At 41.3% G+C, this 15,870-nt stretch overlaps 1 protein-coding gene across 1 annotated transcript in view; it reads left to right on the forward strand.

Annotated features, from left to right (window-relative positions):
• The window catches only part of MIOX (myo-inositol oxygenase), a 44,168-nt gene that overhangs the window by 189 nt on the left and 28,109 nt on the right, over nt 1–15,870 (forward strand). The window contains exons 2-3 of the mRNA XM_069762076.1: nt 3,711–3,767; nt 9,479–9,559. Of these exons, the coding sequence (XP_069618177.1) occupies nt 3,711–3,767; nt 9,479–9,559 (138 nt within the window). The remainder of the gene's footprint in view (nt 1–3,710; nt 3,768–9,478; nt 9,560–15,870) is intronic.

Here is a 15,870-nt window from a genome sequence, read left to right on the forward strand (position 1 = left end):
GAGATAGTGGGGTAAAGTCCTTGTCCTTCACCACGGACTATTTATGAGTTGGGTTCTATACTGATCCTTTGCAGTTCTGACTATCTTTTGGTCGTAGGAATCCTGAGTTTTCAGCACTGTGGTCAGAGGTTCTATGGCACAATCTACATGAAGTTTTTACATTCTTTCCAAAATACATATATAAAAAAGTCACATAAATCGGATTGTAATGCAGTTCCTTTTAATGCTCAGCTGCCACCTGTATTGAAGGCTGCACTTTATCTGGTGAGATTTAAGGTACCATGACAGAAATCCAACAGACCCTATTCTAATCAAAAGGGGTCTGTTGGGTGCTGATGGTGTCCAGAATGTATGACTGTCAATAATTTAATTGTTGGGCTTCAAATACAAGACAGAATGCAATTGAAAAACTATGATGTGAACGTAGCCTACCATGTTTACGTGAATTTATTCTATGTCAAGTTCCCGGGAATGTGTTGCTGCTATGATTATTGGAAGTAAATTCCCAGCTACTCCACTTACTTGTGATAATGTCAAATTAATTAATGTCAATTTTGAAAAACTGTGCCATCTGTGAAAAATGTGATAAAGAGTGGGAGAAACTCATCAGATTAATATGAAGTTTCGTTGCTCAGGAAGGATATAATGGAACTAGAGAGAGTACAAAGGAGGGCAACAAAATTAATAAAGGGGATGGGAGAACTACAATACCCAGATAGATTAGCGAAATTAGGATTATTTAGTCTAGAAAAAAGACGACTGAGGGGCGATCTAATAACCATGTATAAGTATATAAGGGGACAATACAAATATCTCGCTGAGGATCTGTTTATACCAAGGAAGGTGACGGGCACAAGGGGGCATTCTTTGCGTCTGGAGGAGAGAAGGTTTTTCCACCAACATAGAAGAGGATTCTTTACTGTTAGGGCAGTGAGAATCTGGAATTGCTTGCCTGAGGAGGTGGTGATGGCGAACTCAGTCGAGGGGTTCAAGAGAGGCCTGGATGTCTTCCTGGAGCAGAACAATATTGTATCATACAATTATTAGGTTCTGTAGAAGGACGTAGATCTGGGGATTTATTATGATGGAATATAGGCTGAACTGGATGGACAAATGTCTTTTTTCGGCCTTACTAACTATGTTACTATGTTACTATGTTGGAAATTTTTAAGTATAAATAGTATCTTTTTTATTGAAATGCCTGCTTATTTTGGGCTTATCAGCCAAGGAGATGGTCCTATTCAGTGACTGACAGCTACCTTTGTATAAGTGAGCATATAGCTGTCAGTCACTGATTAGGACCACCTTCTTGACTTTTCAGGCTAAAACCTTTTTTCATCAAACCTATCAATGTGTTCACCTTCTTCTGCTCTGTATCATGCATCTGGCCGATCGGACTACGTGCCCATTATGACAGGTTCCCTTTAAGGACGGGGTCAATGTTTTCCAAGATTTAAGTTGTTATCAGGACCTTTCACAATGTAAGTGTTTTGGTGATTTTGTATGTGAAAAATGTCAGCAGAACACAGAGTTCAGGCATACACACTTTGTGTTTTCTGACAATTATTCATCGGTCCACTAATGAAAAAGTTCTTTGTCCTTCACCATTTTATTGTTTGTTCACATTAAATAATTGTTTTGTATCCCAATTTTCTGAGAACCGTAACTTTTTTTTTGGTAGATAGATTTGTGTGTAGGCTTGTTTTTTTGCATGACGAGCTATAGTTTTTGTTGGTGTCATTTTGGGGTTTGTTTTCCTTTTTACTGTTCATCTTGTGGGATATCTATTATATTATCTTGAGAATTCAAACTGCTATGGACACGGCAATACCTAATCTGTACTTTTTTAGATTTTTTTTTCTTTTTAGTGTTCAGTTTATGGGATAAATAATATAATATCTTATTTCAAACATATGGACACAACAATATTATGTGTTAATTTTTTTTAATATTTCTGGAAAAGTGGTTTATTTTAACTTTTATATTTTTGTTTAAATTTTGTAATGTTTAAAATATTTTTAACAAGTTTTTTGTTTACTTTATTTTCTTTAAATCAGTCCCCTAGGGAACTTGAACCTTCTGCTTCTGCACTGCGATACTGCAGTATTGTATTCTATTTTAAAATTGCTGAAAATCCAGGAAGGTCTGCCACGCTTATGGGTGAATTCAGCTGGTCCCCAACTTTTATGAATTAACATCAGCATCCTGATGATGGAAGGGAATTCCCTACAACCAACAACTTAAAGAGAACCTGTCATCAGGATCATCCATGTTAAACTAAAGGTATAGGCAGAATGGTGCTAACATACTGATTTAATACATCCCTTTAGTGTAAAAATCTGCAGCCTGTTTTTTGTTAAATCATCATGATTAATTTTTGTGCTTCGGTTTGGAACTTCAGGACGGGACTGTGGGTAGGATCTTTGGTTCAGAGGGCTCAGCCACGGCCCCTCTGCTGCCTCTGTTGCATTCATCATCTTGGTTATTTAATTTTGGGGCTTGCACTGTCCTAGCTGTTGGCGTTGCTCTCTCAGATTCAGCTGGTGGCGGTCTTCATGATAATGGTGCCGGCGCAAGTGCAGATCGACCTCCGGCGGTCTTCAATAAAATGGCACCAGGAGGCGGAGCATGTGCAGAATGAGATCTAGGCTCAATAATGGGCTGAGATCTCATTCTGCGCCTGCGCCATCTCTGGCACCATATAACTGAAGTCTGCCAGAGATCGATCTGCGCATGAGCCAAAGCCATTTTGATGAAGACCACCAATAGCTGAAATATTAAATAACCAAGATTATTAATGCAACAGTGGCTGTGAAGGGGCTACTGGCCAAGACCTCTGAACTGAAGATCCTACCCACAGTCCAGCCCCAAAGCACAAAGCGCTGAGGAAACCTTAATTTATCATGATGATTTAACGAAAATCAGGCGGCAGATTTTTACACTAAAGATATGTATTATCAGTATGACAGTGCCGTTCTGCCCATACCTCTAGTTTAACATGTATATTCCTGCTGACAGGTTCCCTTCAAGTGCTTGACAGCAGCAACTAAGACAATAAACTCCTGAAATCATAGCAACTACACTCAGGTGCTGTCTGTGCTAAACAGTCAGATTTTGCAGTGTGTTAAGTGGGATCAAGTACTGAATCCACTCTATACAGCAGGATGTTCCCAAGGCGTTATATCCTACAGTTATATGTGGATGAAGCTGGTATTACAAGCCTCAATGGCAGTGCCACTCTTCATATTATATTTAGTCAAATACATAGACTTATGTCATAAACCTATACACATTCTTTGCTATTTAATTAATGCCCATTAGCTTTTTTTGTATCACGATGATTTTCTTATAGAATTTAAAGATATTTCAGGTAGTGAGCAACAGAAGAAAATAATCACTAAATCTATTCTATAAAGAGTATTATATTTGCACACCAGACAACATTTCTCACTGGGATTTTATAAAAATAACTACCACATCCAGTTATAACATCTTTCATTGAAAAAAAAAAACCTCTAGTGGTGGAGAAAACAGCACTGTGGCATTCTGATTCTGATAAATCTGACAAAGTGGCCAATGCAAATGTGTACACAGCCTTAGGCTACATTTCATATTACAAGTAAAAAAAAAAAAATAGGCTGATATACAGTATATTACGTTTTGGCATAATCTTGTGCACAATGTAATGCAAGAAAATGTTTTCTATCTAGGATCCATCTTTGACTTACCGACCAGAGCCTGAAAACTATCTGTACAGGAATTACAAAGTGAGTACAAAACAACAGAAGCATATCTGCTAATCATTTGTTCCCCTCACCCTCAATTCATTATCTTTTGCTCTTCCCCTCCAACCCTTAAGTCATCAATTGCTCTCCCCTTCCTCAATTTATCATTTGCTTTCTACCGTCCACCACTCTCAATTCATCATTTTCTCTCCCCACCACTCCCAATTTGTCATTGGCTCTCCCTCCACTTCCAGTTCGTCATTTGCTCTCCCCACCACTCCCAAATCATCATTTGCTTTCCCCCACACTCCAAATTCGTATTCGTACCAGGGTGTCCTTCTCACCAACTGTAGTGATATGGGGGACACGTTCCAAACCTCCAATGTAGGCTTTGGGCGTGCTGCAAAGCATAACTATTCAGACCATTCTTCGGCCACGTCAAAACAGTTTTGGTTCTTGGTCACTTTCAAATAAACAGGGTTCTACCCACACTGCCTGTGCGTGGTAAAACCAATAGGGAGCACTATAAGTGCCAACTATTTACACAAACGTTTTCAGGTTATTCACTGTAAATGACCTTGTTGCCCTTCACACTTTAATAAACAATATTTAATATTCTTAGCCAGGTAGCAAACTATTAACTCGCATTTATTCACTTATTCATTTATTTATTTATTGCCTCGTCCATGGCAGATTCAAAGGTCTGCAACCTCCTGGTTGGGAATAGTTTAAAGCAGATGTCACAACAGGTGACTCAAATGGTTTTGGTCCAGTATCTGGGGTCTGTGTTGCTCGCATTTGCCTCATGGTTTTGGCTGCTCCTGCTGTAGCAACATCCTCTCTGATGCATAACTTTACATTAAGGGCATACAATCCCCTTTCTCCTTTGTGCCGGGTAAATGTCACTTGGTCTCCCGGGTACAGGTTACGATATGGGTGTCCCTTTAAAAATGTGACTCCACATCCCTGCGGTTCACAAACAGTTCTGTAGGTACTCAAGGTTCCCGAATAAATCCCAATCCATTATCCAGGTTAAAGGAGATTACTATTCCATGCCTGAGCGGACCTCTATCAGCGGGTCTGGCTTTGCGTGTCTGGGCTTTGGCCTACATATTACACTGTTCCATGGCCTCCCACTGAGCTCTGCGATCACGCCTTTCTGCCTCCAGTTTTAATATCTGTTGCTGGCAAAAACCTTCCATACTAATCACTTCCACATGGTTGGCTCCTGTTTGGGCCTCCTCCGGGAACCCCATTAACCCCTAAATGACTGTCAATACATCTTTTAACTGACCTGAGATATATGAGGATAGCCTCCCCATACAGGTGACAATCCAGCAGCTGTCAGCTGTACACTATAGCTGACAATTTGCTGTATCAGCCACGATCAGTGTTTGCACTGTTCATATCTGTTTAACCCCTTAGATGCTGCTGTCAATAATGACTATATCATATAAATGGTTAACAGAGTGTGGGGGCTCCCTCTTTATCCCCATCGGCACCCTGAGATCATGATTGTGTGGTCCTGATCTTTGCCATGGCAGTTCACGGCCAAATAGTAGCCTTAGGCCGGGGTCACACAACAGTGTAATACGGATAAAAAATCCCATAGCATTCGGTACAATGTTAATCTATGGGGCAGCTCCCATAATCCGTTTTTTTCTCGTCCGTATTACAGTTGCTAGTGAAATTGCAGCATGCTGCGATTGTCCGCGTATCTCAGTTGAGAAACACCAATGCAAGTCTATGGGTGCGATAAAAAATCGCACAGCACATGGGCCATGCGTGTGACTTATGAGAAATTCTCAGGCATTGGCCAGGTGACAGAAAATTGCCTCAGCCATTATTCAGGAAGTTTTGACATGCTAAATAGCCTGGGAAGTTCAACAGCAAGCCAACAGCACGCCTCCACGGAGTACAGCATGATGTCAAGGCAAATTAAGGTGGATCTTCTGATAGATTTGGTGCAAGAGAGGCACGAAATATGGGATGTATGTGATGCACATTATGCCGACCGTGCCCTCAAGGACGCCTCAGCGTATCTGCCGGCAAATGTTTGCTACATATGAAGAAAGTACACCTCAGGTGCAGCATGAAATGAGTAAGTACTACCCTTAATTTAAAAAAAAAAAACTTCTCTTGTTTCCCTTAGGAAAATAAAAATTTGGGGGGCTAAAAAAATATTTTTGTGGGAAAAAAATATATTTTTTTATTTTCACGGCTCTGCGTTATAAACTGTAGTGAAACACTTGAGGGTTCAAAGTTCTCACAACACATCTAGATAAGTTCCTTGGGGGGTCTAGTTTCCAATATGGGGTCACTTGTGGGGGGTTTCTACTGTTTAGTTACATCAGGGGCTCTGCAAATGCAACGTGACGCCTGCAGACCAATCCATCTAAGTCTGCATTCCAAATGACGCTCCTTCCCTCCCGAGCTCTGCCATGCACCCAAACGGTGGTTCCCCCCCCACTTATGGGGTATCAGCGTACTCAGGACAAATTGGACAACAACTTTTTGGGTCCAATTTCTCCTGCTACCCTTGGGAAAATACAAAACTGGGGGCTAAAAAATAATTTTTGTGGAAAAAAATATTTTTTATTTTCACAGCTCTGCGTTATAAACTGTAGTGAAACACTTGGGGGTTCAAAGCTCTCACAACACATCTAGATAAGTTCCTTAGGGGGTCTACTTTCCAAAATTGTGTCACTTGTGGGGGTCTCAATGTTTAGGCACATAAGGGGCTCTCCAAACGCAACATGGCGTCCCATCTCAATTCCAGTCAATTTTGCATTGAAAAGTCAAACGGCGCTCCTTCCCTTCTGAGCTCTGCAATGCGCCCAAACAGTGGTTTACCCCCACATATCGGGTATCAGCGTACTCAGGGCAAATATCACAACAACTTTTGTGGTCCAATTTCTTCTTTTACCCTTGGGAAAATAAAAAATTGGGGGCAAAAAGATCATTTTTGTGAAAAAATATGATTTTTTATTTTCACGGCTCTGCATTATAAACTTCTGTGAAGCACTTGGTGGGTCAAAGTACTCACTACACATCTAGATAAGTTCCTTAGGGGGTCTATTTTCCAAAATGGTGTCACTTGTGGGGGGTTTCAATGTTTAGGCACATCAAGGGCTCTCCAAACGCAACGTGGCGTCCCATCTCAATTCCTGTCAATTTTGCATTGGAAAGTCAAATAGCGCTCCTTCCCTTCCGAACTCTGCCATGCGCCCAAACAGTGGTTTACCCCCACATATAGGGTATCAGCGTACTCAGGACAAATTGTACCACAACTTTGGGGGTCCATTTTCTCTTGTTACCCTTGGTAAAATAAAACAAATTGGAGCTGAATTAAATTTTGTGTGAAAAAAGTTAAATGTCCATTTTTATTTAAACATTCCAAAAATTCCTACAAAACACCTGAAGGGTTAATAAACTTCTTGAATGTGGTTTTGAGCACCTTGAGGAGTGCAGTTTTTAGAATGGTGTCACACTTATTTTCTATCATATAGACCCCTCAAAATGACTTCAAATGAGATGTGGTCCCTAAAAAATAATGGTGTTGTAAAAATTGCTGGTCAACTTTTAACCCTTATAACTCCCTAACAAAAAATTTTGGTTCCAAAATTGTGCTGATGTAAAGTAGACATGTGGGAAATGTTACTTATTAAGTATTTTGTGTGACATATCTCTGTGATTTAAGGGCATAAAAATTCAAAGTTGGAAAATTGCAAAATTTTCCAAATTTTCGCCAAATTTCCGTTTTTTTCCCAAATAAACGCAGGTAATATCAAAGAAATGTTACCACTATCATGAAGTACAATATGTCACGAGAAAACAATGTCAGAATCATCAGGATCTGTTGAAGCGTTCCAGAGTTATAACCTCATAAAGGGACAGTGGTCAGAATTGTAAAAATTGGCCAGTCATTACAGTGCAAACCACCCTTGGGGCTTAAGGGGTTAATGATTTTAGATTGAGATGTTGTTTAGATTGAGATGTTGTTTATAAATAGAAATAGAAATGTGGATATGTTACATGCACTGTACATATCTATTCAAATTTATTTTTCCCTTTCCAATTTTGGTTATTCGTGGATTAATACCCTCTGAGTTGGAGAGTAATGAGCTGTGTACTTAATTGATACAGTTAAGTTAGATAAGCATTTATTCCTTTTTTAAAAGCCAGCATAGAATCTGCCAGAACTATCTCTGGGAACAGAGTATTTTGTAAGTTGATAACTAACTATAATTTTTTTTTAAATACATTTTTGCCTATCCCTTCCCCCACACAAAAACAATGTCCCATAGACTTTTGTAATGTCCTTCGAAAGAATGATGCATGGGAAATAAGAGAAAGATGCATGCTACAAAAAGGGATCAAATTGGATGAAAACATAATTTTATTAAGCATACGGCAACACATACAAAAGGGAGCATAAAGATTAAAAATGTTTAAAAAACAAAAGATGGTTAAATACAACAAATCATGCCCACAATATGGCAATGGCTAGCCTCCAATAGTTGCTGATAATAGACAACTGATAGTCCCTAAGGTCATGTAAACTGGTTAGTGTGCTTATGTACCAAATCCAGGCACATAATCAATAAATGCTTTTAACCCCTTAAAGCCCAATGATGTGCAGTGTCTGGCATAGGGTGCCTCCCCCTGTTTCATCGGAGCCTGCACCTTTTCCGGCACATGACAGCTGATTTGATCAGCTGTCATGTGCCCCTAACAGCCGCGGGTGGAATCGCGATCCACCCGTCGCTGTTAACATGGTAAATGAAGCTGTCTATCTCTGACAGCAGCATTTAACATGCACACGCCAGAAACACATCGCAAACCACGCCCATCGGTGTCCCGTGTCACATGACCACGGGTCACCGATGGGTTGGCTAACATGACAATCTGGGGTCAGCAGAAGACTCCTGTGGTTGTCATTGCTGGGGACCTATGAGCGCTGGCCAACAGTCAGAGCTCTAAGCAAGTGATCATTTCTGCTATAAACAGCAGGGTTGCAGCCCTGCTCTATGTAGCACAAGCGATCAGATTCTAGTCTCCCGTGGAGAATATTGAAGCTAGTAATAAGTTTTAAAAAATATTAAAAAATATAAAAGTTTAAAAATTGAAAATACACATATTTGGGATTCAGAAATCACCCGATCTATCAATATATAAAAAGAATTAATCCGATCGGTAAACGGCGTAATGAGAAAAAAAATTAAAAGTCCAGAATTAATTTTTTTGGTCGCCACAACTTTGCATTAAAATGAAATAACGGGCGATCAAAACATCATATCTACCCCCCCAATGGTGTCAATAAAAACATTAACTTGGCGCGCAAAAAGTAAGGTCTCACCTGGCCCCAGGTTCCTTTGTGTTATTCTATTTCATGTTCAGCAAAACCTATGTATCTTTGCAACAAATCTTTTTTTCTCTCCCATATCCAATTCTGTGCCCATGTGCACACATTGCCACCTGAGCCATACTTCTGAAGCTTTAGGACAAGGCTTTTGCATAGTACAGTATGAAATACTTTTGCAAAAATGTTAATATACTACATCAGCTTTATGACCAACATCCAGATTCGCACCTATCTCACAGAAGTCAAGCATCTTGGTTAAGCATTACAATTCATGCTGAATATCAATCATTAGTTAAGTTACAGACCTTGAGAAGTGCTAGAGAACTAATAGTAAATCCATGTTCCGGAGCTAGGAGATAAAAGATATTTCTCTCTCCGCTTGTTTTAGGATGGCCCTCTGGTGGACAGAGTGAAAATGACCTATTCTCTAATGCACACACACCAAACTGTGGACTTAGTGAAGGAAAAGGTGGGTTTAACTTGATTTTTTTGTGTATAAAATTGCATAAAAACTGTACAGTCACGATTGTATTCACATAGATTATGCTTATATCATGTTAACACCGCATTCATTTTTTGAAGAGGTTAACCTTTAAAGGTCAACTGGCCTTCTTAGTATCATCCAAAGAGTTGAATAGTAATTTATTAACTTGAAGTATATTAAAGCTAACAGGTTAATCAATAGTAGCTCTATAAAAAGCATAATTTGCAATAACCCAATCAATAAAACAACAATGTAGCTTATTTCTGCCACAACAAAGAAAAAATATTATTTGTTTCTGAAATATTGCGATCTTTCAATTTCCATTAATAAGGGGTGAGCATAGGACATCACAGGGATGTACACTGCTCCAAAAAATAGAGGGAACACTAAAATCCCACATCCTAGATATCACTGAATTAAATATTCCAGTTGCAAATCTTTATTCATTACATAGTGGAGTACGTTGAGAAGAATAAAACATAAAAATGATCATTGTAAATCAAAATTAATATCCCATGGAGGTCTGAAGTTAGAATGATACTCAAAATCAAAGTGGAAAATCAAATTACAGGCTGATCCAACTTCAGTGGAAATGCCTCAAGACAAGGAAATTATGCTCAGCAGTGTGTGTGGCCACCAAGTGCCTGTATGACCTGCCTACAATGCCTGGGCATGCTCCTGATGAGGCGGCAGATGGTCTCCTGAGGGATCTCCTCCCAGACCTGGACTAAAGCATCCAACATCCTGGACAGTCTGTGGTGCAACCTGACGTTGGTGGATGGTGCGAGACATGATGTTCCAGATGTGTTCAATTGGATTCAGGTCTGGGGAATGGGCAGGCCAGTCCACAGCTTCAATGCCTTCATCTTGCAGGAACTGCTGACACATTCCAGCCACATGAGGTCTGGCATTGTCCTGCATTAGGAGGAACCCAGGGCCAACCGCACCAGCATATGGTCTCACAAGGGTTCTGAGGATCTCATCTCGGTACATAATGGCAGTCAGGCTACCTCTGGTGAGCACATGGAGGGCTGTGCGGCCCTCCAAAGAAATGCCACCCGACACCATTACTGCCCCACTGCCAAACGGTCATGCTGAAGGATGTTGCAGACAGCAGATCGCTATTCACGGCATCTACAGACTCTGTCACGTCTGTCACATGTGCTCAGTGTGAATCTGCTTTCATCTGTGAAGAGCACAGGGCGCCAGTGGTAAATTTGCCAATCCTGGTGTTCTGTGGCAAATGCCAAGCGTCCTGCACGGTGTGGGGCTGTGAGCACAACCCCATCTGTGGACGTCGGGCACTCATACCATCCTCATGCAGTCGGTTTCTAACCGTTTGTGCAGACACATGCACATTTGTGGCCTGCTGGAGGTCATTTTGCAGGGATCTGGCAGTGCTCCTCCTGTTCCTCCTTGCACTAAGGCTGAGGTAGCGGTCCTGCTGCTGGGTTGTTGCCCTCCTACGGCCCCCTCCACGTCTCCTGGTGTACTGGTCTGTCTCATGGTAGCGCCTCCAGCCTCTGGACACTACGCTGACAGACACAGCAAACCTTCTTGCCACAGCTCGCATTGAGATGCCATCCTGGATGAGCTGCACTACCTGAGCCACTTGTGTGTGTTGTAAAGTCCGTCTCATGCTACACTGAGACCACAGTGGTCCCCACCTGCAGAACCTCTCCTCTATTGAGTGTGCCTTGATAATTGCCAATAATTTCCATCTGTTGTCTATTCCACTTGCACAACAGCATGTGGAATTGATTGTCAAACAGTGTTGCTTCCTAAGTGGACAGTTTGATTTCACAGAAGTTTGATTTACTTAGAGTTATATTCTGTTGTTTAAGTGTTCCCTTTATTTTTTTGAGCAGTGTATTTAGCAGCAACAATCAATACAGTATAAAGGATCTGAGCAACTTTGACAAGGACCAAATTGTAATGATGAGATGACTGGGTCTGAGCATCTCCAAAACAACTGGTCTTGTGGGACATTTTCACTGGTTGGTGCCAAGGGTTACGGACACCAGGGCCAGACTGGCCATCTGGCAATTCTGGCAAATGCCAGAAGGGTCTGTCTAGTCATGGGCTGCCTTGCCTGCTACGTTTTTAGCAGAATCAGTGTTTTCAAGACACCCATACTGTTAAGAGGTGTGAAGGAGCACAAAGTCACTGATTCCGTCAGTTACTCCAGCAGGTCACAAGTATCATTAGAAATATTGGTCTTGGAGTAAATCTTGTTTTCCTCCATCCAGGGTAATGTTAGTAATATATCCACATTTGGTTCATGAGGATGGGGAATGCATGGGCCTGTGTGATTTCAAATGCCAGGGCTGAATTTCAGCCCCAGTCTGTACCTGATGGACACCCAAGGCTCATTGGTGCGCATGGGTCTACTGTAGCACAAATTGCTGAAAAAAGGAATATTGACTATGAAAGAAAGGTGTCAGAACTCACTGCACATCACAGCTTGCTGCCTGTTCATGAGCATCAGAACTGGACAATGAAGCAAAGGAAGTAGGCGGTCTGGTCTGGTGAATCACAATTTCTTTTTATATCATGTGGATGGTCAACTGCAAGAGCTTTGCTTATCTGGGTAGAAGATGGCACCAGGATGCACTATAGAAAGATTTCAAGCCGGCAAAACAGTGTGATGGTCTGGGCAATGTTCTGATGGGTAACCATGTGTCTTGGCAATCATGTGGATGTGACTTTTAATCATTGTTGTAGCACATGAGACAAAAATCGGTTGGGAACGATTTGAAGGAAAGTACAAAAAACGGTCATCAAATTTGTTCCATAGCTCAATCCATTTTAGCATCTGAACCTAAAAAAAGAACTGGAGTATAAGTTGGTATGCATGCAAACTAGGAGCATGTTCACATTGGCCATTAAACAGACAAAACCTACGACAGAAATAAAATGAGCATATACCCTGCTGTAAGTAAAAGCAATAGTCCATATTAATAACTAGAGTACTTAGTAAACACTGTTTTTGATCAAATAAAGCATAAAAGCCATCCCACCAGCGTCAAGGTGTACCCAAATAGGGATAATCCTCACCTCTAGTATTAAAACCTAACCATGCATCATAGTGATGCCAGTGTGAATAAGGGCCGAGCAGGACCAGGTCCTGAACATGGAAAAACAGCAAATGGGAAGTTATATAAATGTAATGTCCAGCTCAAATGAAGTGAGGCCACATCATATCCTTACCTGCCCTAAATGCAGAAAGCTGAAACTAAGCAGTAAAAAATGAATTGTTTCTGTCTTAAGTTTTGCCCATTTTAACATCTGTAGAATATGCAGGAAAAAGTAAGTCTGGTCCAACAAGCCTCCAATTTATAGGACTTAAACTGAACCTGTCATATAAAATATCGCTATTAACCTGAAGTTTAATAGCGTTCTGGCACCATTCGGTGCCGGCACTGAGAGCCCGATGGGTTGCCATTTGAATCACATGATGTGGCCATTTTATTACATTCTTGGGAAACCCAATTAAGAGCTTTTGTGGAGTCCATTCTTTGATCTTTTTCATGGACAAGGGAGACCCAAATAACACAAGTAATTTTAATAGTATGGCCTATTAGTGTATGTTTATGTTGCTCAATAGAAGGTATTTGAAAAAATACTTACAGGAACCCAATGTATAATTAGAGCTGGTTTTAGACAAATTGTGACCTCGGGCAACATTCATGTGACCCAGATCCTGAAATACTCCACCAACAACACTGACACAGTCCATTCAGTACATTGCACAAATATTATCATGTAAAAAAGAAGACACATGACTGGTATGACCACATCTGTGACAACCAGAGCTAAATAACAAGCACCTTATTTGACCTGCATGACAAGCACCGTAAAAAAGAACAAAAACAATGGCAGAAGTGTTGTCTTTTTGTTTTACGTGCCTCACAAGCAACAGGATAAAAGGCAATCAAAAAGTCAAATGTATACCAAAACATTACCAGTCAAAAGGCAAGTTCATCCCACAAAAAAAATAATCTTACATAAGTAGCACTGCGAAAATAAACCCAAAAATTGAGTTTGTATAATTATCTATAGACAATAAAAATGTAATACATACATCACGCTGCTGGTGTAGGTAATTTTGTATTATTATCTACAGACAATAAAAAATTAATTCTTTTGTCACTAATACATCCTGCCCCCCTCACCTCCAATCCTCCTTTGCAGAAACAGCGGTGACCTCTGACCTCTATGTGGGTATAACTTCTCCTTTGATAAGATTGGCAAGTAGATAACAATGTAGGGTTAGAAACATGCTCATTTGTACAGACAACCTCAGTATTCCTGACAAATTCACCCTGTTGAATGATTATTTTCAGATAGCACAGATCAACAGTCTTCTGGAGACAAAGCTTCCAAAGAGAAGTGGGTAGATCACTGCCAACTCCTCCTGCAGGATACAGCCCACTCAAAACAGCCAATCAGGTGCTTGTACAATTGCAGCATATGCCAAGAAGCAGCAAGTAAACAGCTCTCTGATTGGCTGAATCTTTCCAGACAAATGCTATAGTGTGAGGCTGATTTTAATAATGCCTTTACATAATATATTGTGAACACGGTCTGCTTGGGGACTTTGACCTATCACCTGCTTTACTTGTCTCCCAAATGCCAGTCCTTTTCCACACATAATGTGAGGCATCCAGACAGGAAAAGGAGGCAGTTGAGTTGTGTCCGGTGTCTCCTCTCTCCTCCTGAGTGAGCACAACACTTCATTAGCAGTGCTGGAGGAATTGGCCGATTGGGGAAATGTGGGCGGCTGCATTCAATTTAGACAGCACATAGGTTCGTATCCCTTATAGTGCACAGCAGCAGTTGTGTAGAGTAGCCTGGCAGGACTTGGCTGGATCAAGCATAGTGCTTCTCCCTGGTTCAGTAAATACGCTGTGATATTATCAATGGATACTGCCAAAACTGTGAAAACGACTGTATCCTAACACTATTCTGACTTTCGTAAAGAGTTGAGCTGTGAGTCTGTTGAGAGTAAAATCACAATTGACAGGCAGCTGCCACCCACTCACTTCAGGAACAGGCAGTAGAAGCAGTTGACGAACTTTGTAGATAGGGCCCCTGGGTAAACGCCAAGTTTGCCTTCCTCCAACATTGTCCCAGTGTACAGTAACCAGAAGCAAAACATGTACAATTAAAGAGTTGTTCTCAAGTTCTTAAATTGCTTTACTTAGTTAAACAGCATGAACATAAGCAAGTTTCCAATTGACTTGCTTTATCTATCTGCTGTCATTTTTCTGTAATGAAAGATGCTATTTTTTTTAGATTGTACAACTCCTTTACATGAAACCCTGCTTCTAGTGCCTGCCCCAGTCAGCTTTCTCCAGTTAAGTGCATTCTGGGGTTTTTCTTGGTAAAAAAAAAGAAATATGGGGGGTTACTACCTTGCCTAGATTTCCGCGACCTCAGTCAGATCATGTTCTGGGAATCGTGTCCACTCCCTCTCATCTCTTTATTCAGATTGCAGGAGCAAAATGGTTTTCTAAACTGGATCTCAAAATATCGCTGTCTCAAGGGGGCTGGGAGCGATGGAGATGATGGTATAGGTCTGGACAGTGTATGTGGTTTGAGGCTCTGGAAATGGACAAACCTAGCGTCGATCAAGTTAACCCCTGCCCCAGTGTCCAGAAAGACAGAAATAACCACCTTATTTTTGCCCAGATGGATTTCAGCAGGCAGAGCAAACTGTTTCCTACCCATGGAGGAGATATGCACACCCGGGCTGCTAACCTCCCCACAACCCGAGCTCCTTAGTTTTCCAGCAGCTGTTTACAGTGAGATAGGGAAGGACATGCACCCACAAAATGGCCCTTTCTTTTACAGTAGGAACATACTCCCCCTTTATGCCAGACTACAGTCTGATTTCCAGAACGAGTTGCCCCACCCAACTGCATAGGTTCCTCAGATGACTCAGACCAGGTTTCCCTTGGCCCCGCACCTACTGCTCATTGTTGGGGTATCTCTTTATCTCTCTGGCGAAGATGGCGATACACCCGGATAGCCAAAGACATGGCCACCTCAAGGGAAACTGGAGTTTCATAAAGGGCTAAGGCATTCTTCACCCTTACTGACAGTCCTTGACAGAACTGTCTACGGAGCACAGGTTCATTACACTTAGTGTCAGTAGACACCACCAAAACTTGGAGCAATACTCCGCCGGCCGGTCTCCCTGCCAAAGTGGATGTAGTTTGGACTCGGGAGACACGGTCGGGCCCTGTCAGAGCAGTGATAGGATTCACACTCAGTTTCGGTCAGAGCTAATG

Source organism: Ranitomeya imitator, chromosome 4 (assembly GCF_032444005.1).
Source record: "Ranitomeya imitator isolate aRanImi1 chromosome 4, aRanImi1.pri, whole genome shotgun sequence".
Taxonomy (NCBI): Eukaryota; Metazoa; Chordata; class Amphibia; order Anura; family Dendrobatidae; genus Ranitomeya; species Ranitomeya imitator.